This window comes from Sinohyriopsis cumingii, chromosome 2 (assembly GCF_028554795.1).
Source record: "Sinohyriopsis cumingii isolate HCF-2022 chromosome 2, ASM2855479v2, whole genome shotgun sequence".
In the NCBI taxonomy this organism is placed as follows: Eukaryota; Metazoa; Mollusca; class Bivalvia; order Unionida; family Unionidae; genus Sinohyriopsis; species Sinohyriopsis cumingii.
Window position 1 is genome coordinate 129,156,453 of NC_142962.1, and position 25,243 is coordinate 129,181,695.

General features: G+C 37.0%; 1 protein-coding gene across 2 annotated transcripts in view; it reads right to left on the reverse strand.

Annotated features, from left to right (window-relative positions):
- Positions 1 to 1,936: 1,936 nt before the first annotated feature.
- Positions 1,937 to 25,243, reverse strand: part of LOC149805814 (uncharacterized) — a 45,853-nt gene continuing 22,546 nt past the window's right edge. For both annotated transcript variants that reach the window (XM_089950526.1, XM_089950524.1), the window contains exons 6-9: positions 21,562 to 21,682; positions 20,964 to 21,076; positions 7,960 to 8,044; positions 1,937 to 2,472 (exon numbers count right to left, since the gene is read on the reverse strand). In XM_089950526.1, the coding sequence (XP_089806652.1) occupies positions 2,252 to 2,472; positions 7,960 to 8,044; positions 20,964 to 21,076; positions 21,562 to 21,682 (540 nt within the window). In that variant the 3' untranslated portion in view covers positions 1,937 to 2,251. The remainder of the gene's footprint in view (positions 2,473 to 7,959; positions 8,045 to 20,963; positions 21,077 to 21,561; positions 21,683 to 25,243) is intronic.

The following is a 25,243-nucleotide window of genomic DNA, read 5'->3' on the forward strand; positions in this document are numbered from 1 at the left end:
GTGATCTATTGGTCATACAAGTATAGTGCATCCCATCAGGTTTCTCAATTTTAACAGTACCTGTGAGATGACCTTAATAACAATTAAATGATGTCTGTCAAGCCTGACATTTAGATAACAGCTACCTACTTTGTCACATGGGTGTAGTACTGAGAGATGTTTTCAGTCATCAAGTATCACAAAACAATGTATGTATGTGTGTATGTATGTATGTATGTATGTATGTATGTTTAATAACGTATCAGCACAGTCCTGGTTATGTCGTGCCATCTAGGTTTAGGCATCACCAAAACAGACATAAAAAACCAAGATAAAGGCACAAAAGTGCGAAATCCTAAAAATTGAAACTGCACTTTTTTAAAACATTCAAGACCTTCCCTGCTGGAACATCATCACCTAACGCATCCCACTGCAAAAAGGTTGCCTCCATTAGTTGTCTCTTACAACAGACATGAGGACTCTCATCCAACTTATTTTACATCCAGGGCAAAAAGTTTACCTCCATTAATCATCTCTTAAAAGAGACATGAGAATTCTCATAAGATCTACTCTACATCCCAGGGCAAAATGGTTGCCTTCATTAAGTGCCTCTTACAACATATGGGAGGGCACATCAGGCCTCTTCTAAATCACAAAACAAATAAATAAAAAAACAAAATGTGCAACAATCAATGGACAAATTAAAGTACATGTAGTTGCATTAAGGGTTTAATACTCACAGAGATGCATCCTCTAAGTTTCAGGAATGTTTATGGAATAGTAAATGTATATTAATATTTAGTCATAATTTAACCACGCAGACGTTGTTACTGAAGTCATGTACAAAATTACCAATCTTGCCCCTTCCGATTGGGTAGAATTGATGAAACCTCCTCCATAATGCAGTATTGAAACTGACAGAACAGTAGAGAGAACATAACCATACATATACATGCTCATACACTGGTGCTTGCCAATTCAGATACCTCAAGTAGTACAACAGCTCAGCTCTATTTCCCAAAAGCCAGCAAAAAAAGGGAATTCTGAAGGAATTCAGTGCAAATCATCATACCTAAACTGGATGCCAGAATTGTGGATTATTTTGTGAATAAGACTTCCAATTTTCCTTAGAAACACAAAACACACAGAGCTCCCTTGAACTTTTAAGTCGTTTGAGTTGATGATACAAAATTATTGTGTTTTGCATAGAATGCTTACTGAACTACTTAATAAGGTAAGGATCCCACAGAATGTGGTATGCTACTAAACTACTCAGTAAGGATCCCACAGAATGTGGTACGCTACTAAACTACTTAATAAGGATCGCACAGAATGTGGTATGCTACGAAACTACTTAATAAGGATCCCACAGAATGTGGTATGCTACTAAACTACTGATAATAAGGACCACAATTAATGTTGTATGCTACTCAACTACTTAATAAGGATCCCACAGAATGTGGTATGCTAACCATGCTACAGTATACCCTTATTGCACCTGAACTGCTAAAACTCTAACATGGGCTCATAACATTAACCATGTAACTGAACTGTAAAAGCTCTAACATGTGGTCATAACATTACCATACTATCCGAACAGCTAAAGTTCTGAAACAGGGTCATAACATTAACCATGCTATCTGAAATGCTACAGCTCTGAAACAGGGTCATAACATTAACTATGCTATCTGAAATGCTACAGCTCTGAAACAGGGTCATAACATTAACCATGCTATCTGAAATGCTACAGCTCTGAAACAGGGTCATAACATTAATCAGGGCTGTAGACTGTGTAGGACAACTAGGAAAATACTGCTAAAGTTCTAATACAGGGCCACAACATTAACACACCCACTACTTTCAGAAAAGCAATACATAGGCGTTACAATCAAGATTGTTCACACAACCCAATACGTTCTGTTTGCCAGCCTGCAGGTGAAATACAATTACAAAACTATTATGTATTCATCTTTTATTCACAAAAAATCTTGCAAAAAAAGATTGGTTTTTCACCATGCATCATTTTCTTAAATGTATTTAAAAAAATGTATCTGTGTCAGTTTTACAGAGGGCAGTGGAAAGAATGACCCTATATTTTGCATTCTGGTCTCTCAATAACTCTTCACAACAAATCATTAAAAAAGTCATCATTTTTACAATTTATTTGACTTTACAAGCAGCACCAGTCATACTTGAACATCTGTATCTCTTCTGATGACAAAGTGTGCATTAGTTCTTCTCCTCTTCCAGTTTTATGCAGAATGGCTATGTGTCACCTAGACTTTGTAATTTTCCTTTCACTTTCAATATCACTGTCTTCCTCATCTTCATCTTCTTTTTTCATTTTCTTTTTCTCCTCCTGGACTAGCTGTTCTTTTTTCTCTGCCTTAGCACTTTTCTGATGGTTTGCTTTCTGCATTACTGTATGCATATCCACAATGAACACTTCTGGAGATGGGGGTGCCACTATGTCCATGTAATGAACCATGGACCCTGTTAGAATATAAACACATGATACATAAGTGGTATGTGCTGATTAAGGTGTATGTCATTAAAGTGTCTGTAAAGTTCCAGGTGTATTTTTTCATACCTGCCATAGAAACCCAAATGACCATAAATTCACTCACTGAGATGACTTCTACCTAGAAGTTAAATGCAAGGGCAGCTTGCTAAGAACTTAGGTTAGTATGACATTTAAAGGTGTTCAAGTTTTTAAGAAAGGTAGCCATATAGGATGGCAGATCAGCATCATTGGTGTAAACTTAAAAGGCATTAAGCCTGGTTGCTTTCTTTTAAATCTGAACAACTTCTCTTGAACAGTTCTTTTTTAGAAGCCATGTAATGGGTTTTCTGTTTGTAGTTACAATGACCACTTCAAATACTACATCAGCATGCAAAACTGAAAGGCCTTCATACCAAGATGCTTCTAGTCAACTATGGTCAAATTCACTTGAGCAGTTTTTATGCAGAAGTCACTTTAGGTCATGTTTTCTATTTTTAGTGATACAGCCAAACCTGACTGCAGATTAGCATCAGTTGTACAAACTTGAAAAAGGCCTTCATGTGTGGGTGAATTTGAGATTTTCTACTTTTGTAACAGAGGTTGTGTTTGAAGACAGATAAATGTCATTTAGCCATATGTCAGGATGCTTTTTTGTCAAATATTTTCATAAATTGTTTTAAAAAATGGGGGTATTTTTATTATTTGTAACCATATTTGATGGCAGACTTCAACTTTGGCTTAATCCTGTCCAACAGTTACAGAAGTCATTTAAATGGGATGTTCTTTTTTCTTTAATTTAGTAATGGTGGCCAAATCTGATGACCAATCAGCAACATCTGTATAAATCTCAACCAAGATGCTGCCAAATTTAGTGAATTCTGTATAGCAGTTTCTGACCAGTAATTTTTTAAAAAAATTCTTTTTATTAATGTAGCCATATTTGATGGCATATTGGCATCATTTGCAATTTAAAAAAAAAAATTCGTGCATGGATGCTTTTTTTGTGTTAAATTAAGTCAAATTCTATTTAGCGTATTCTTGAGAAGAAGCCATTGAAAAGGTTTCTTTTTTAAGTAATGGTGGACCTATGATGTATGACAGGCATAATTTCTACAAACTTGTAAAGACCATGGTATCACTAATCAGTTTCATTTGACTAGCCATGAAGTAAATGTTTAATCAAAGAGACATTGAAACTTTATCTCCATGTTTCTCCCTCATTAACAGTTGCGTCAAGAATGCATGATTTCACAATGAATGCACAAGGAGAGATTCTATTGCAGAAAAAGCAAGTCTTCAAGTAAATTAAGTTTCTCTGAGAATATTTACTCAATCACATTACATTAGGAATATTAGCCTGCTAGCTCATGAATCCAGCCCTACAAAAAGACGAAAATCATTTTCTCTCATATAGACAAAGGGCAATAACTCTTGCCCCATTACCTCTCCTTGCCACCACAAGGTTGATAGTTTTTAGTTTAGTGATATACTAATGAGGATGCTCGCATGATGGGGCAGTTGGGAGGGTTTCTAAGTAATGTCATTGGTTAAGTATTCTTGGAGAAATACAATATACTTAAAAATTTGCTTTCTCCTTCAAATACGTTCCCCAATCACATTATATTACGAGAATAGGTAATAAGAGGAGGAAATGCTGAGCAACCTATACCATGAGTATCCTTCGTGGGAATGATGGCTGGATTCCCCATGGAAATGATAACCTATTCTCCTAATTACATATGCAACACAGCCTAGGGTCACTTGACCTGTGACCCCTACATACGGTTAAGATGATTATTGAAATCTTCTCACTGACAAAATTTTACTGGTGAAGCTAGCAAAGCTGATAGGCTGTGTTGATTATTTGAATTCGGTCTGGTGGTCATCTAGGCAGCTGCCACCATACCTACCAGATTCAAGCTTTGCCTATGCGAAGCTAAATATCTGGGATAAAAGCTTGAGAAGGTTGACTGCATGCCAATCAACAGCTTCTGTTATAACTTGGATTGAAACCTTATGTTTAAATGCAAGGCTTGCAGAGATTGCTCTAATCCGATGAGCAGTAATCTTCATGAGGCAACTCAGATCTTGTGAGATCTCTTTGTAAGCCAAGATTTATCCCATTTTAGCCATGAAGCACGGGTTTGAGGGGTGATATCCTGTTTCCTGGCTTTCAGCAGAAGAAAGAGTTGTTTTCACATGCCATGGCTTGACTTGGTGAGTTTCAAGTAGTGCTTGAGTGCATGAACAGGATCATGCATGTCTACTGTTCACATTCTATCTAAGGAAAAGAGCAAGCTAATGACTCTTTGGTTACTGACAGACAGTAACCTGTTTTTGGCAATGAAACCTTGTTGTGTCATGATGACCAATGAATCACCCGATCTGGACTGAAGACAGTTTGGGTTGATGGCAAGGACATGTAGCTCATTCACCCTGCATGAGAAGTGTGGGCTAAAGGCTTGAATTGAGCCATGTTAAAACCCAGGATATATTGCATTCTGGAAACAGTGAAAGATTTTGATTGAATGAAATCAAATTTGGCTAAAAGATCCAATAAATCTTTATCATGCCCAACATCATGTCTACCGTAATGCTGCAATCTGTCTGATATCATGAAGCGGTAACCTTTGATAATAATTGGGGCCAACTATTTATCTTTGAAGAACAAGGGAAAAAAGTCTACCAGTTGAGGGATTGAGACACTCAGAGGGATGATGTTATTGATATTGCACCAGTCCCTGAAAACATGCCAATTTCCCTCATGAGCCTTCAGAGTGGAGGGCTTTCTTTCTCTTGAGATTCTCTCCACAATCAACGGTTTAAATTGTCTCGCAATGCTGTCCAGACAAGAACCAAGTGTGAAGAAGAACACAGTCTGGGCAGAGATGGAACATGTGACCATGGTTGCTTGAGAAGATTTGGGGTGGCTTGAATCTTCCTGGCAGTATTATTGTTAGATCAAGCAGATCGGTAACCCAGGACCTGTCCCATCTCAGAGAGGCTATCAGAATCATTTTGATTTCTGATCCCGTAACTTATGGATTATTTTTGGTATCAAGACTGGGAGGGTCAGCAATTACCCACAATGTCTCCCAGATGATTGACAGAACATCCACGGCTCAAACTTCTGGGTCTAGAACTGGAGAAACAAAGGAGGGCAACTTTTTGATTCCACCTTGTCACAAAAAAATATATCACTGGATGCCACAGAGCACAAACTTGAGTAAGGAACAGGATCATGCATGGCTGATTGATGGAGACTACATGTGAAGAACTTGACCTTTACCAGAAAAAGTGTTGACCAAGATGTTGAGTCTAATGTGTCTGATTTGTAACCTGAAATGGAGATTGTCACACCAATGCAGAAACTGCCAAATCAGAACACACAGGTTGGGTGATTTGTTGCCCCCGTTTGAGGAGGTAGGACACCACTACAGAGTTGTCAAACAAAATTCTGAGTTGATCCTATCCCAAATGAAATATGTTGATGATAGCCTTCATGTCTAAAAGATTGACGTGTAGAGGTTGCTCTCCTGGCTAATGATGGTAGTGAAGTCGGGCAACAAGTGCGCACCCCAGCTATACATACTGGCATCAATACATACCATTATTTCCGCTTGGGGCTTCTCCACTGGCATCTCCATGGTCAGCCAAAATGGGTTGCACCACTGATGAAGGAATGATCATATCTTGGGCATTATCATAAATGTTTGATTGAGGGGATTTGAAAAGGGGTGCCACAATGCTCACAACAACATCTGTAAGAGGTTCATAAAGAAATGACTGAGTGGGATCACGTCCACTGCTGCACTGAATAATGAAAGGAGTTGCAAGAACTCTCTTGATGAAACCTATGTCATGTTGGAAACTGACTCATCAAGTTTGATGATCCTGATTATGTGAACACAAGGAAGCCATACCATATTCAGGTTGATGATAGACTCCATACCCAGATGATAAAAAGTTTGGATGGATGGAGGTACGACATTTCCCATTTCACTAGAAAGTCAAGATGATCTAAAAGTGAGAGAAGAACATTTCTGCCTTGGAGCAGAATAGAATTTACCATATGTTCCTGGAGGATCTCATTCAGGTAGGTTGCCATTGTTGTAGATGAAGTTGATTGCAACATGGTGACAATGCAATCCATAACCTTGGTAAAAACCAAAGGGCTGATATTGAGGTGATAGGGTAGGACCTTGAACTGCTCAACCATGACATGGTAATCAAAATGGAGAAATTCCTGTGATGTAGGGACAAGAAAATGTATGTTGGTCAGAATGAGACTGATGGCATACTTGTCCTGTCTGATGGAAAGATGGATTGATCTCACTGTCTCCATGTTGAATTTTGGTGGCAAAATGAATTGGCTGACACAACTCAGGTCTAGGATTGGCCTCAACTTGCAGTTTGCTATCTGAATAAGAAACAGCCTTGAATAAAACCTCGTTGACTGTGTTCTTTGCACAATCTCCACTAACATTTCTCCAGTTGTAGATAGGCATCCTTCTCCCAATTGGAAGGTACATATCGTTTTAATATTCTTACATAGAAGTGCATTCCCCAAGCATGTATAGCATAGAGAAATTAGACAGGGATGAGAAATAAAGCATGGTAGGGAAATAAAACTGGGCAAAGAAATAAGACAAGAAAGAGAAATAAGACAAGCTAGAGAAATAAGATAGAGTAGAAAATAAGATAGGGTAGAGAAATAAGATAGGGTAGAGAAATAAGAAAGTGTAGAAAATAGGATAGAGATAGGATACAGAAATAAGACAGGGTAGAGAAATAAGATAGGGTATAGAAATAAGACAGGGTAGAGAAACAAGGTACAGAAACAAGATAGGGTTTAGGAATAAGAGAGGGTAGAGAAATAAATAAGAGGCATTCTCTTGCCATATTACACCTGATTCACTCAGAACCATCAAAATAATGACACATGCAAAGTGGAGTTTTAATTCATCTGCTCCACAGTAACTGGTGTGTATTCTCATTTGTGTTATCAATCAAATTTTAGAATTGGTGTAAGCTCACATATTTACTGCCAAACATTTGGTAGTTTCCTTATTCCTCAGATGTGACAGGCACAGCTAAATGATTTAATGCCCTGGACAAAGCTTAAGTTAAGCCAACATACTGGATTGACGATTCACTAAAAGAACTTTAAAATGGCAGCTGAAAATTCCAAAATTATTTAACTTGTATGTAACAATAGCAATTGTACATTTTTTTTTCTGGTAGCAACATTTGCCAAATTCTTCATGGATGTTGGAAACCTCACCCTCTTGGGCCTGTGCTTCAATGACCCACTTGGGATTCAGTCAATGCCAATACCATAAAAAAAATTGTATGATCCCTATATTAGTCAGTGAAGATAGCTTTCTTGTTTTGTCTTTCCTTCTGATAATGTGTGTGAAGAAATATCTGAAGCAGATGTACATGCAATCAGCAGAAATAGAAACTTTGAAGACTACCTGGTAAGGTTTTGGGCCTCTCCTTATTTATACCATCTATCAAACACTGTAGGTTCTGTTCTAGCTGTTCATTCTCCATATTAAGCTGAAAATAAACACATAAAGACATTACCAGCCTTGCTATAAAATAAACACATAAAGACATTACCAGCCTTGCTATAAAATAAACACATAAAGACATTACCAGCCTTGCTATAAAAATTTCATTATCTCACACCCACACTGGATATATTTAAGTGTTTTCTCTAACCTCAGTGCATCAATATTCGTGGATGCACCAAAATGAAGTTTAAAACATTTGTTTTGATTTTCACTCACTTTGTATAGTTAGAAATATTTGGAAACCATAAAAGAGTCTGTATTATAAATGCACACCACATTTATATTTTGCTCTTATTCCAAAGAAAAGAGTCCATTTGATATGGCATGTGAATACATCATTATTCCAACTCGAAACAAAATGCTTGTGTAGTTTTGTGCTTATTTAAACTTATAATCGATAATGGTAGATGACGGGCAAGGGGATACTGCAATTATTACTTCTGTGTTCTTTCAAGACAAAGAAACAAAAACGACTTCTTTTTAGAAAATTCCTTATTACATACAAATATAATCTTAACAGCTTTTAACTGATGTATGTCTGCAATACAATAACTTCTATAAATCCTAAAAGAGTACCACTAAAAGTGTTTAGAAAGAATAAAAAGAAGGGAAAGCAATTAAATAAAAATACATATTTATGTTTTTCCCCATGTCAAGTGAGATAACTTCTTTGACCAGATGGCCTCAATATATCCTTAGGTGATATCAAACTCGCTCTTTTTTAGACTTGGAATAAAACATGCATATTGTGTTTTTGTTATAGATCTCAGCGTGTTCTCAAAGTTTTTTCATGAAAGGATTATATAAAAATCCCTCATCTGTATCAGAAATATGATGGCACAAACATGATACATGGAGAGGAATCAAATCTACATCTTTTAATAATAAATCAAGCAGTGACAGTTTGACAACAAAATAGAGTTCCTTCTAACCAGGTCATGCAGCGGTTGGAGCATTCACAATTGTGTGGTGTGCTGCCCTTTTTATCACCTTGGAGAAATGGCTAACAGCATCCCAAGCGTGGCAATTCCCTGCTTTTTCTGATAAGCAATAAATGTCCAAAAATGCCAAATCAAGAAGAGAAGAGATGAAATTGAAATGATGCTCCTAAAGAAGCAGCATTAGAAACTTGCCTTATATAAGAGTGGTACTGATATATAAATGGTTTTAAGATCCTTATACATTTTTGGAACTTCTATATAATAAATATTGGTATGCATCCTATGTCAATTTGTAAAAAAAATTACTCGTAGCTGACTGCCTGAAAAACAAAAACCTTGCTACTGCCTGGATTGCACGTCTTGTCAGAAAGGCATCCATAAGTTTTTATGATTTTGGAAGATTGTCAGAAAAATCAGAATGGCTGCATCTTAAGCATCCATGGAAGTTCTCACTTTGTTAGCTTTGTTCACCACTGTTAGCTTTGTTCAGCACTGGTAGCTTTGTTCACCACTGGAGGTGGAAGATATTCGATAGGAGATAGTATTCTATTTATCACCTTGACTGCTGCTTGGAAACTAAATTCTGTGCACTCCATAGTGGGGTCATAATTTTCAAGTAGGTTAGAGTAGAAAGGGTTCCCAGGCTTTTCTAAAGATTCATTTCCAGGGTTTGTCCAGGATAAAATTACTTTTTTCAAGATTCACATATGACCATTACTAAATGGAATTAAAGAACATTTTAGATTATAAAACATGCATTTTCTAAATCTAAAGATGTTTCTGTTTCAAAACTCTACAAAAACAATGAAGTCAGAAAAGATGATCATGTACAAAACCATAAAATGTATCCCACAAAACAAGTTTGATTATATTCATATAAATTGGTATGTAAAGTCATTTCAATGTACAGAATAAAAATTCTAACTTTATTTTGCTGACCTGCATTGTGTTGCTAAGTGGGAACAACATAATGAACACAAATTAGTTTTGTTTCCTTTCAAACCTTTAATTCTAAAAAATTATATAGCAATATATATTTGCATCTTATAGAAAGTAAACATTTCCTATTACAGTATAAAAATTACAATAAATGCAAATAATTAGAATCTTGTAACAAAAAGAGTGTAACCCTGAATTTATCTGTGCCAATAAAATCCCAACAAGATTTTTCAAACAACCTAATCTCCTTAAGACAATCTGGTTAAAAATCTATCATTTAAAAAACATTTTCAAAAGGTTTGATTTAAATTTGACAAAAGACCTTCAAAGGTATATACTGTTTTATAAACATGGACTGAATTATCTGTAAAATCAACTTTTCTTCTTGTAATTCATCAAACCAGTCCCCAAAACTGTATTGATACAGGGGCTTGTATTGTATTTTTTAATATATTATATATGGGACGACAATTTCTCATTTCAACTCTGAGATTCAACAATTTTGGGCTACAAACTTGACTTAAAATGAATAGCAGTCCATTTTCTAATCCGAGTTTCCTCCGAATATTCCCACCCCATTTTTCATATTTGGACATTTAGGTTGGGGTGTGGGGTCATTGCAATTGCATATAAAACATTTGGAATTTGCTGCCACTGTGCCGTAATGACATATGGTAGGTGCTAAGCAGCGGGCCTAGAAAATTTAAACTTATGATATATCAACTTATACCTGCATGAAATCGGTAGGAAAATTATTTATTTTCTTAGAAATGGCAAGTATTATAATCGTTATGTCTTTAATCCACTGACAGACTAAACGAAACTAAGGCATAGATGAAATCTGACCTGGTACTCGCCATTTGCATTACTACTCACATAACTTTACAAATCTCAAACGATGACATCGGAAATCCAATAGTTAGGTGATATCAACAACAAACTCCTTTTTAATGTTGTACAGAAATTCAATTATATTAAATGATTTGTAAAAACCAGCAATCTGGCCAGTTTGATTTATCAAGGAGAGAGCACATGTCAACATGGTAGTCATGTGATACAACAAAATTCCAGAAGTTGTTCTCGGAATCATACATATAAAAAAAAATTGTTGTTTCGTTTTTGTATTTTCATTACAACTTGTATACATCTTTCAATTAATATTTTTAAAATTTTTTTTCTCTACAACATTTGAAATTGTGGATTGTTAGATTTGTGTACTCATAAGACTAGGCCAATAAATCAGCCCTTCACCCGTGATGATATTGATTTTTGGGTGAGGGGCCAATATCACCTATTCATTAAAAGGTGCAATTATCTGCATCCATATATGGCTGCACACATCGGTGTACATTTCATACACTTACCAGTACTTCTCGTAGCTGTGCAGCTACCATCGGCTGAAGGGTTCTTTTGGTGACATGTAGATTATATTTCCTGAGCAAATCACATGTTTGGTGACTTGTAAATCCACCTGGAATAGCACAACCATCTGTCCTGTGGCCATTTTGAATTCTGCGCTTGATATGGCTATTACCAATTAACGGTATGTGTCTAAAGTGTACACGGGTTTGTTCCAGAATGATCTGCATGCAGCAGAATTGCACATTAATGAACAGGTTACATCAGACCCACAACATCGTCCATCAGTATCAACATAGATTTGTGGGGTTGATTTATCGGACTATCATAAGACTAGGAATGCAAATCGAGAGTACCAGGTCACATTTCATCAATGCCATAATTTCATCTTGTATTTCAGACGATTAAAGAAATAACGATTTTAATGCTCACAATTTCTGAGAAAATAAGTAATTTTCATATCGATTTCATACATGTACCACTTGATCTAACAATGTTTATAGTTTGCTTGGCCATCCAGGAAGCGGCTACGCTTTGCCACCACCATGTTGGCCTCTTGTGATGCAAGACTGGTTTTCATACCTTCCACGTAAGGAAAGATACAGATATCGAGCTGACTTTGAAAATAAAAGTCTACTAGACAAATCTAATCCACTGAGCATTTGGATTGACTCAGCATATATGTTTATTGCAAGAACCCAAATGATCCAAACTGTACCCTCCAAATATTCTGCTTAGAACTCGATAAATTTAACTCATGATCAGTTTAGCTACAACTCAATTACATGATTGTTTTGGGCATCAAGTGGTGGTGGAAAATTCCTTGGTTTTTCCAGACTTTCATCAATATTTGTGAAATTCCAGGACTTTTCAAGGTCTGCAAAAAAATTATCATTCCTCCTGACTTTTTCCCCGATTTCCCAGAAGTGTGGTGTGGGAACCCGGAGTCGAGTGGTCTTACACCTGTGGAAGGTCCTCCTCCAATGCCAAAGTCCAGGGGTAGTACATACTGCATGGTAATGACAATGCTGTATTTTCAGCTGGTGTTATAAATTACTGGCCTGTGAAACTGGCCAGCAAAGGTAGCCTAGAAGCATTCCAAACAGGGCTTGCAGTTAATAGGTGTTGCCATGCTGGGTGGTCTGGTATGGCTGTTTGGCTCTGTTAGGTCAGTGAGGTCAGTTCAAACATTGTGGTTGGCTCTAATGGTGCAGCTGCCTAGGTCAGTTGGGATGCAAGAATGCCATATATATAGACGGATTGGATAAAGCTGGTTCAGCTGGATGGATGGACTGCCAATATACTGGTTAATGTAGCCCATACATTCACTATATGACATCATCGTAAGTCTGCTGGCAATGATTCACATATCTGTATCTGGATGACTGGGATATCAGGTATTGCGGTAGTAAACTTTAGCTGGCGATGTTGGCCAGCAATGTCAGAATATATCCCTAAATGCCCTATGCTATCATCTGCATCGAACAAGGGTAGGGGATGCGGGGCTGGACTTGGACTCAAAGGGTTGTTCAACATTCTAGTTGACAGAGACTTATTGATAATACTGAGCATGCGAATCTCCATCACTGTTGCATGAGTAAGGTCTTCACAGGTGCAGGTGTCTCAAGGATGGGGTGGGGAGGAAGTGTAGACTTTTTAGCAGGTGGAAAGGGAGGCATCTCCACATCACCAAAGCTATTTTTAGAGTCTGAGTCAGGGCTTAAGATGTCTGGGTTGGAAGATTTACATCCACCTTTCTTTTCCCTCCCATTGAGCTATTGTAAGATGTCTGGGTTAGAAGATTGAGATCCTCTCTCTTTTTTCTCCCACTGAGCTATTGTAAGATGTCTGGGTGGAAGATTTAGCTGCATCTCTCTTTTCTCTCAAATTGAGCTACTGTAAGATATCTGGGTTGGAAGATTTAGATCCTCTCTCTTTTCTCTCCCATTGAGCTATTGTAATGTCTGGGTTGAAAGATTTAGCTCAATCTGTCTTTTCTCTCCCACTGAGCTATTGTAAAATTTTGCAACTTTGTTTTAAAGAAATCAGTAATAAAGCCATTAACTACTTTGACACAAAATGAAAATCCATGAATGTTGACAGTTTTCGCCTTCAATAAAATGAATATGAACATTGTTGCGAATATATAAAAGAAAATATTTCACTTGTGAAGTTGAAACATTCTATTCTGTCACAAGAAGTCATTTGTGAGAATATGAAATGTTTCCACTTCACGAGTTAACTTTTTTTTGTATTTACTCAAAATACTTAGCTATCATCCATTTATTTAAAAAAAATTGACATGGTTCACTGAACATATACCTAACCATAAAATCACAAAAATATCTGGTGTGTATGTGTTTTTAAATGACATAAATGTTCAAAAATATTTTAAATTCTAAATGTCTAAATTTCATTAAAAAAAGTTTCTTTTCTAATGAGAGAAATTCTTGAGTCATCATCCATTAAACTTGCCATTTTATAACCTTGCAGAAAATGTACATGTACAGTTTTACAGAATTATCAAGGGAGAGAGGCTATTATAAGGCAAAGTTGTCTCAAATCTTCAATTACCCATCCTTCTTTCCTTGAAGTATAATTATATAACAAAAGAATATCTACTGTATATACTCACTTATTAGCCTATTTCAAGTGCAATCAAAATCTAGTGTTTCTTAGGATTAATAAGTTGTTGTTGTTGTTGTGGGGTTTAACGCCATTTTTCAATACACGATAGGCTATACATGGCGGCCAGTATTAATGGTGGAGGAAGAACCTGGAAAATCCCGGAAAGAACCACCGACCCACGAGAAGCTACTGGCAAGCTTTCTCACATGCCCACATTGGCTGAATGGATTAATCAGTAGAACAAACAAACACTAGCAAGTGCATTAAACAACAGCAGCTGAGATTAAATAAACAACACTAGCAGGTGCATTAAACAACAGCAGCTGATTAAATAAACAACATTAGCAAGTGCATTAAACAACAGCAGCTGATTAAAAAAAAACACTAGCAGGTGCATTAAACAACACTAGCAAGTACATTAAACAACAGCAGCTGATTAAATAAACAACACTAGCAGGTGCATTAAACAACACTATCAAGTGCATTAAACAATAGCAGCTGATTAAATAAACAACACTAGCAGGTGCGTTAAACAACACTAGCAGGTGCATTAAACAACACTAGCAAGTGCATTAAACAACACTAGCAAGTGCATTAAACAACAGCAGCTGATTAAATAAACAACACTAGCAGGTGCATTAAACAACACTAGCAAGTGCATTAAACAACAGCAGTTGATTAAATAAACAACACTAGCAGGTGCATTAAACAACACTAGCAAGTACATTAAACAACAGCAGCTGATTAAATAAACAACACTAGCAGGTGCATTAAACAACACTATCAAGTGCATTAAACAACAGCAGCTGATTAAATAAACAACACTAGCAGGTGCGTTAAACAACACTAGCAGGTGCATTAAACAACACTAGCAAGTGCATTAAACAACACTAGCAAGTGCATTAAACAACAGCAGCTGATTAAATAAACAACACTAGCAGGTGCATTAAACAACACTAGCAAGTGCATTAAACAACAGCAGTTGATTAAATAAACAACACTAGCAGGTGCATTAAACAACACTAGCAAGTGCATTAAACAACAGCAGCTGATTAAATAAACAACACTAGCAGGTGCGTTAAACAACACTAGCAGGTGCATTAAACAACACTAGCAAGTGCATTAAACAACACTAGCAAGTGCATTAAACAACAGCAGCTGATTAAATAAACAACACTAGCAGGTGCATTAAACAACACTAGCAAGTGCATTAAACAACAGCAGTTGATTAAATAAACAACACTAGCAAGTGCATTAAACAACAGCAGCTGATTAAATAAACAACACTAGCAGGTGCATTAAACAACAGCAGCTGATTAAATAAACAACACTAGCAGGTGCATTATGTAATGATGACAAATCACATGGACATCACTAACTTCTCAATCAACAGATAATGATAGGATTATGAAACTAACTTTTTCTAGTAAAATGTTTCTTCATGAATACTTACCCAATCATAATACCATAGAAGAACTACTACTGCCTTGCTAATCCAGTACTACTGATAACATTTTAGCTAAAAGGAAGCTAAAAGTTATCTGCCCACCTAGGTCTCGGTTGGGCAGAGTGATCTCACCTTGGTACAGGGATTGGTGCCAAATCCCATAAATATCTCAGTTATTACAGGAGCAGAACGCACACTCTCTATATGGATGCAACTGTGGGGAGGCTGGGAGAGTGCATGTGTATTATGATTGGGTAAGTATTCACGAAGAAACAAATATTTTACTAGAAAAAATGAGTTTTTCTTTTAATACGTTACCCAATCATAATAACTTAGGAGAACAGGCAGGAGGTGGAGGGAGACACATCCTCTTACCCTGGAGATGCCATTTCCAGCCACCTAAGGTATGTAAGACAGCTTCTAGATAACCTGATTGGAGAAGACTCCATCCGTCATGGAGCAGCTTCAAAGTGGGAACATTTTACCTCCTGTATATGCAGTGCAAGTCACTATGCAGCATCTTATGAAGTTATTGAACATATTGGAAATGTGATATGTTGCCCCATGGCTATAGGTCCTACCAGACTGAGTTGAGCCCTTTGGGAAAAGATTTATAAGATACAAACTGAAGAATGTCAACTTCAATCTTCATCCCATGCTTAATGTCAGAGAACAGTTCTAGTCAGATGCCAAGCTTGCAGTAACTGCCTTAATCTCATGAGCTGGAATATGAGATTGGAGATGTAGTCATTTCTCTATATGTAGAGCTGATAACCGACTTAAAGCACGATGAAAGGGTCTGTGCTGAGATATATTCCTGTTCCTGTTTGAGACGTAAAAATAAGTGCTATCTCCCTCGATGCAACGGCTCATTTATTTTAATATACCATATGGATCTTATAGGTGGTCTTGAGCGGAAATGTCCAGAATAGACAGGGATTTCATTACAATAGTCTTGTTACCCATGGACAGGGGCCTGTTCTTTGCAATGAAAGAGGTACCATCCCGACTGAAATGACATGTCTTGTCGGAACTGTATGTAATTTGGGTCCACTGATATGAAAATGAGGATTTTTGTTGTAGGGTTTAACGCCATTTTTCAGCACATGATAGGCTATGTATGGTGGTAAGTATTAATGGTGGAGGAAGAACCCGGGGAAAACCCCGGGAAGAACCACCGACCCACGAGAAGCTACTGGCAAGCTTTCTCACATACCCACATTGGTCGAATCCTAGACTCGAACCCACGCAGACAGAGGTGAGATGGCAGTGATCCGTAAAGGAGAGTGCTTTAGACCACTCGGGGCCCCCCGAAAATGAGGAAGCAGGTCTTGTATGACAGGTGAGTCAATGATGCCCTTGAAAGTTGAGGCTTCATGAATGATACTGATCAATCATGTTGGAACTGTAAGTAGATGGGTCCACCAAGAAATGCATTGCTGACTTTGCCTGCTGAATGCCAAAGTAGTGAGGAGGCAGGAATTGTATGATAAGTGAACTAATTAAGCTCTTGAGAGTTGTTCTATTGGCGCCTTGTTCAGCCAGGTTAATCGCCATGAAAAGTTCAGTTGGGCAAGGGTCCCATGCCTCTGACCAGGTGAAATCGAAATGAATAGAAGATCAGACAGGTATTTGATTCATGCAATATCCTCTTCTTTATGACAGCACAGTGTACTAGTGATCATGAAATAGTTAAGTTTAACTATGATCTCACTGAAGAGCTTAGAAAGTTAGCTATTGTGGTATGGATGTCTCCATTGGAATAAAGTACTCTGGTAGGGATCACTGAAATTATATTCCACTGCCTACCTATTCTGGCCCGATTGGTACTGTATTAGTGGAGTAATCAGAAAGAAGAGACACTGAGACACTTTTGGTTCTTGTATCAAGTTCATAATACTAGGTGTTTAGATATGTGTACACTTGACCATTCCAATTTATTGGAAGCAGCAGTTAGCCAGGCCAGGACTGGTGTGACAAGGGCTGGGACTGTTGGTATTCCACCGAGTTGATCCATCGAGCATGTATCATATGAAAATGAGGGATGAAATGGCCATTCCATTTGTATGAGATCCTGCATGCAGAAAAATGACTCTGCCAATACATTAGCCAGCTTGGATATGTCAAAATGAAACCTGGATTGTTGTTGATGACACTACTATAAAAAAATCCCTAATAAGAATACAAAGGTCCAGTTACTTATTCTGCTCTGCTGTTGGAGATCAGTCATCACAGTGAAGTTATCAGACAGAATGAGAACTCAATTCCCATGTATGTTTGCCAGCCAGAAATGACAGTTTTTTAAAAATATCATCCATTTCGATGATATGATATATAAAAAAACGATACTAGAGGCCACACTCTCAAATGGTTGCCAATTGAGAGTTGGTCCAATTGTTATGGTTAGATCTACACTTTGACTATATAGCCACTGTTATGAGAGTTCATAAAGTGACCAAGGACTAAGTCATCCGCTGCTGTAATAAGCAAAACTCAGCTAGTGAATGAATACTCTAGCAGCTGCGAATTTCATCAATCTGTTTCATTTAAAAGGAGAATAGATGATGAAGGCTGCAAGTGTATCTTCGGCCATGATTGGCCTGTAAGGTGGAGGTAGAAAGCATTGCATTTTTTCCCACCTGTTGTAAGTTTATACCTGCTATTATGGTTATAGGGTGCTGCATCTTAATTATGAAGCAGACCATTCTATAAATATGCCCTGCTTATTCACTGACTAAACTTGTGGGGCACCTTGAATTTATACTGTGACTTGTCAAAGATATATTGTGGTCAAGGACCCAATGATCTCTTGTATATGGCCTAATCCTGTTGTATATGGCCTAGTCCTGTTGTATATGGCCTAGTCCTGTTGTATATGGCCTAATCCTGTTGTATATGGCCTAATCCTGTTGTATATGGCCTAGTCCTGTTGTATATGGCCTAGTCCTGTTGTACATGGCCTAATCCTGTTGTATATGGCCTAATCCTGTTGTATATGGCCTAATCCTGTTGTATATGGCCTAGTCCTGCTGCAGGTCATGCAGCTGCTGTGCAAAAGGATACTGTAGCTATTTGCTTAGCTCTTTCCCTCACTGTATAGCAACATAAATAGAGCTGAGCCCTGAGGTGTCAAGGTATATAATTCTCATTGTCAAAGCAATTGAAAGTAGAATCTTCTGTAGATAAGTTTCAACAAATGTCAGAACTGTAGACCTGGCAGGTGGTGTCGAGAAAAGATGACCAAAGCTGGATGGGAATGGGCGGGAAACATCAGTTCAATCCTGTAGGCAAAGATTCACTCATCCAAGAAAGATCTAGTAACGACAAGGGAACTTGAATGTCAGTACTGTCATTTATAGAGTTACGGCAGTAAAGTCAACATCTCCTGTGCTACCTGCAATGTAGTTGAAGAGAACTGTTGATGATGGTGGCCCACTAAACATGCAGCACTTATGAGTTAGATCCCATTACCTCGAAGTAAAGTCTCTAGGATGGCAGAGGTTTGGGGGTGAGTTAAGAGATATCTCTTGAAAACTGAGGCCCCAAACTGGACAACATGCGTCAGAAGTGTTTCAGGTACCATGCGGTAAGATAGATCCATGAGGTTGTCCATATAAACTGTACGTCTTCCACAGGAAGTGCCTAGCAACACTATGCAGTTGGACTGAACCATGAGAGAGCCTGTATAGACTGGGTGTTGTCCATAGGAAGTATCCAATTATGAAGAGCTTATAGCATTATGTAATTCATGGAACTGGACAACTTCATTTTGACTGATGCTGCATGACTGAATTGTGGTCATGGCCCATTACGATCAGAGTTATATGGTCAAGTCCAGTCATAGAGGAACATGGCCATCTTTTCCTAAGGTTGTGATAGGATAAAGGATGTTTGATCCATGTATATGGTCAATAATTTTGATACAAAAAACTGTAAGTGATGCTTGTTGCTGCTCTCCATCTCTCTGCTCTTGTGTGCAATCAGATGTTTTTGTTCCCCAATCTATGACTGACTTCTGTCCATAATATTCAAGTCTGACATGTATTCAAGGGGTTACAACCAGAGAATCTACATATGCTGAGTTGTTGTCCGACTGGTCTCACCCATGATCTAAATCTGCAAGACAAAACAGAAGACCCTCTATAGACGTTGTGTCGTGACTGTCCTGTTTTATGAGCAAGTAAGTATCCATGCAGTGTTAACCACGAAGATAACTACCTGTAAAGGGGCACATATACAGGTAAATTAAAGCATAGCTATGAATATTTAGAAAGCGGATATTAAACAAATTCTAGCTCAATAACCCAAAGGCAGTTGAATTTGACTGCCTGTACAGGTAGAATCACCAGAGCATTGCAAATAGTACTAACATGTGTGAAGAGGAAGAGAAAAAAAATCAATTCTAGTCATAGTTTACCTGTAGGAAAGCACTCAAGTGTCACTTAGAGTAACATGAATGAGCTGGACATTACTGAGTAAACCTACCTGTTCTTATCCAACCAGAGCGGAAGTACAGTAATATAAAAAAGATTCTATATTACACACAAAGCCTGCACATAAAAAGGAACTGAAGCCCCATTACTGATTGTTACTTAAGAAGTAAATGTAAAAGTATCCATTAGGAGACAATTTTACCCATAGGAAAAGGCCCCATAACGTTCAATACATGTAAAATCAATAAGGTGTCATGAATACAACAAGTAGAGTCAATACACCATATCAAGTTACAATACTACCTGTAGAAAGGCTCAATGATGGCCTTTACAAATCAATTCAATGCACCTGTCTTTTGAACACAGGGTGGCTGCAGAGTTATATGATATAATATTTTACCTGGAAGTTAGTGATAACAGATGATCTAATTAAGAAATTAAACTTGGCGCTTGGACATTATGAATGCCTTAGTATAGAAAACTCACCTGCATGTACCCTGTCATAATGGAATTATACATATATAAAGTTTTCTATAGACATAGCGACTTGCATGCATATAAAACAATAATTATAACCTGAACTTATGGAAAAGTCACACAGGCTACCCATGCAAGTAACTAAGTGCTATTAAATTTTAGAAGATGATAAAGTGTTAGAAAGTGGTAAAGACAGAACTTTGTTGGCATAGGAAAAGAGAAAAGTTGGAAATACAGATGGAGTATACTTTCCGTAGAAGTGAAAGGATTCCTCCAACTTGTAATGGTTTATCTTCCAAAAACCGATTCTGACTTTTGCGAGGTCTCATGGTGAGAACATGCTACTTCATATAAGCGGAAGTAGCAACCATGATATTCATGGGATTTGGTACCAATTCTTGCAGAAAGGATAGATCACTCTGTGCCACTGCCACCTAGGTGGGCAGATAACTTTTAGCTTCTGTTAAGTGTTATCTGGCAGGACAGGATCTGCAAGGTAGTAGTAGTTTTCCTGAGGTATTATCAATGGGTAACTTACTAATTGTGAAAACTGCAATACCTACTGTGATGTGAGAGAGCAAATAATACCCTGCTCTAAAGTAAAGACAGTGGAATCTGTTTATCATGAGTTCAGATTTAGAAAATCTTAAAAATCTGATTTATAATGTCCTACTTTACCTTGCCGAATGGGACCTGGATCTTGGAATGGGTTTCACTGATTTTTGTAGTGGTGAATGTGATCCCTTTGGTAAAATGTTTGATCATGGACTCTATATTGTTCCCAAGAGTTCCTAAAAATTAAAGTGCAGAAAGTCATTATTTCAGTACATTTAGTAAATTTGTAAAATTTCAATAATGTTTAATGACAGGTCCCTATTTTTAATACATCAGTAAATATTTTAATGTTTTACTGACATCATGCTACCCTTAGTACAAACTGAATACAAGTTTTTGTTTAATGGTAAGCTGAATATAGGTTGTAATGGTTTTATTTTAGGACATTGTGGTAAAACGAGTTGTTGGTAAAATGTACATCAGTAAAACTTAGTAGAAACCTTTTACCTATGTAAACGTACAACATCAGTAAAACTAATTAGAAGCACTCCTTTGCCTATATTATATATTACATAACTTAAAAAAAACAAAGCTCTGAATTAATCTGCTCTTTGTTTGTCATCCAAATGCCAAATGTTTTTTTCATTAAATGGTGATGATTATGTGACCTCATATTTCTGGATGCATATAAATAGTAAGTGCAGTTAAAGGAATGAGGTACCTGCTTGAATGTTAGGGAACTTTGTTCTGAGCACTGGTCGAAGTGGCAAAATATCCTGGATTGTTTCTGGAGTACACAGGGCAAAGTCAAAATCCGTCTTACCAAGAGTTCCTTCTATAATCTATCCATCAAAAATTAGAAATTCAGAACATACATATATATATATATATATATATATATATATATATATATATATATGCACACACACACACACACAGACAGACATTATAAATCATGCAAAGTATAACCCATCTATTATCAATCATTTGGGACTGTGATTATTGCTCATGATGAGAATCTGTCATGAACAGTGGGTTTTGTGGAACTAACAAATTCAGCAAACTTCTGTCCCCAGCCTACCATGATAACATAATAAAAACTGTATAATAATAATTCTGACCAGTATCTCTGTGACAGAGCTGTAGAGTTTCTGAGTAGCCATGTAACGTAACAGTGAATGTAACTTTGTTCCAGAAGTAATGTAACAGTGACTGTAACCTTGATCCAGAAGTAACAGTGAGTGTAACCTTGATTAAAAAGCAAAGTAAATGTAACTGTAACCTTGATCCAGAAGTAACAGTGACTGTAACCTTGATCCAGAAGTAAAGTGACAGTGACTGTAACCCTGATACAAAAGCAAAGTAACTGTGACTGTAACATTGATCCAGAAGTAACAATGACTGTAACCTTGATCCAAGAGCAAAGTAACAGTGACCGTAACCTTGATCCAAAAACAAAATAACTTTGACTGTAACCTTGATCCAGAAGTAAAATAACTGTGATTGTAACCTTGATTCAAAAACGAAGTAACAGTGACTGTAACCTTCATCCAAAAGCAAAGTAACTAAGACTGTAACCTTGATCCAGAAGTAAAGTAATAGTGACTGTAACCTTGATCCAGAAGATACAACTCTTGTGGTATCCAACACATTTTTAATATAAATCAGCATACTAAGTTCCATTTCTCTCCTCCAATGACTGCTGAGTTAAAAGCCGAAACAATGTTAACCTTTGACCATGACACTCACAATATAATCCTGAATGTGGTGTCCAACATATAGTTTAACATTTACATCCAGTGTAATATTTTTCATCTTTCTATCTAGAAAAATTTGTGGTCAGTAAAAACAAAAGTGATCCTAATATCTGATCTTTTAAAAAAAGTAATATACAACACATTCTCTTGTGATTCAAAAACTACCAACTTTCAGACCTCTATCTCCACATGTTAAAGCAATAAAGAAATGGACTAGATATGTGTCAACAGAACAAGGATACCCTTGCCATGGTTTGAAAAAGACTGATGGTTCTTGTATAAAATGCAAAATAAGATTTAAAAAGAGGTATAACTCTAAAAATATATCCTCAGGGAGTGATGATAAAATGATATACATCTGTTTACATCATGTCAATAATGTCTGCTGTTTAAGGATAGTCCTGCAATTAGCAGCACACAAGAATAATCATATTTAGCACCCACATGTAACACAAAAAGGGGACATAACTCTGGAAAACGAGTACTGTGAAAGGCACAATTTACATCATAATCCTCTATGTAGGCACTCATATGGTATAAGTAGTTGCTACTGACCTGTGGGTTTCAATGACTTTTACCTTTGGTCAAAGTACTTTCTTATCAGACTTACCATGACCATAATATCTAACCTTTAAACCCCAAATCTACATTTGTTTTACATCTTATGTGCAAGCCCTTCATAAAGCTTGGTCAAGAAGCAAACATTATTGTGCAAAACCATATTTTTCTTAAAGACACAATGACCTTGGCCTTTAAAAACAAATCAACAGCATCTTTACTTTCTTAAATGAAAGTACTCCAAACTTTGATCAAGATATGCAGTCTACATATAACAATTTATTAAAGCTTGAGAGAACAAAATGGACATCTATGTGTGTGTGTGATTTAGATTTTTAATGTAGCTTAATTTTTTTTAGTCACATCTCAGTGTGGCAGTTTATAGTGATGTCTAGCACTGGGGCATAATGCTGCAGACATGTAGCATCATGTCCCACCCAGTCACATTTACTTAACAGCAGGCCAACCAGTCCTAACACTAACCTCTTAAAGCTAAGTGCCATGCGAGGCAGCTGCTAGTACCATTTTTATAGATCTTTGGTATAAGACGGCCAGGGTTCAAACTTGCGATGTGATAGCCTTCATCTGAGGCAGATGCTCTATCGACTCAGGTATTAAAAAGTGGTTTACCTAACATCTAGCAAAATTTAAAGGTAATTCATCAAAGGCTCTGAACTAGCTGCACATAGAAGAATAATATTGCAAAATATGCAAGACAACCAAATGTCAACAACAACAGAATCTTATCATTAGATTTCTATTTGCTACAATTTTTGATTTGGGTTTCTTTCTTGGCACAGCAACACAGGTACAGAGGAAATCTGAGTAAAGTGTTTTGCCCAAGGACAAGCCACCATATCCAACCTGGGGTGATCTAATGGTAAGATCTGAACCAGCACCCTTTAAATCAGTTTTGTATAACTACTGCACCCATTAATCCTAACAACACCTTACATTTGACAACCTGTTAATATTCTATCACACAACTTGGAAAGAATATCCTGCCTTGTTGGCTGCCCAGTCACACTAAAGGTTATGAAAGTGCAGATAAAGTAGCCAAAGCTACCCCGCAGTTACCCATTTCTGAATTGAATATTAAATACACAAACTTTAAATATACATTAGAATGTTCTATATACTTGGCAAAAACTATGGAATGAAGTGTCCTCAAACAAGCTTTGTAACATCAAACCAACCATTGGAGAGTTGTATCCCTCATACAGAGCAAATCACAGAGATGAGGTGGTATTGTGAATATCATATCATATATAGGACACCCATACCTAATTCAAGTAAACATCCTGAATGGCAAACCTTCACCAGAGTGCATACTTTGCCAATGTTTACTGACACTGAACACATCTTCTTGTCAAGTGTATCTACAACCACCCAATGTGACAAAAGTTATTTTTTTTAATGTTAACTCAATTAAGGACCTTGACAAATGATATTGCACTAGCAGACAAAATCTTGGATATCTTTAGGGAATGCAGTTTATAAAATATATATTTACCTTATATTTTAAGGATTTTATATTTTTTTACATTTATATTTTATTTGACACATATAATTTCAAAATTTTTTAATCTTGTCCCATTTCATCTTGTAGTACTAGATCTTTAGATTTATTTGGAAGGGTTTATTTTCCTAAAGTTTTGTGCAATCCATTTTTACATTTTCAGAACTTACCTTTTAATTGGTATTGGCACCAGACAGCCATTATTCTGATGCACCATTAAATTCTAATACTTATATATTAAACTAATATTAAGTTGGTTACAAGAAATGTTCCATGTTAAGATATGAAATTAGCTGTCAAGGGCCTTAACTCCATCCAAAATGAAACTGACTAGAGAAAATCCATAAAAAGAATAACCAGATGTATGGTTTTGGGTTTTGTGGGTATAAAGCCAGTTTTCAGCACATGATAGGCTATACATGAAGGCCAGTATATTTTGGTGGAGGAAGAAGCCAGGGAAACCCCAGGAAGAACCAATGACCCATGAAAAGCTACTGGCAAGCTTTCCCACATACTGACACTGGCCAAGCCAAAACTTGAACCCATGCAGACAGAGGTGACATGTCAGT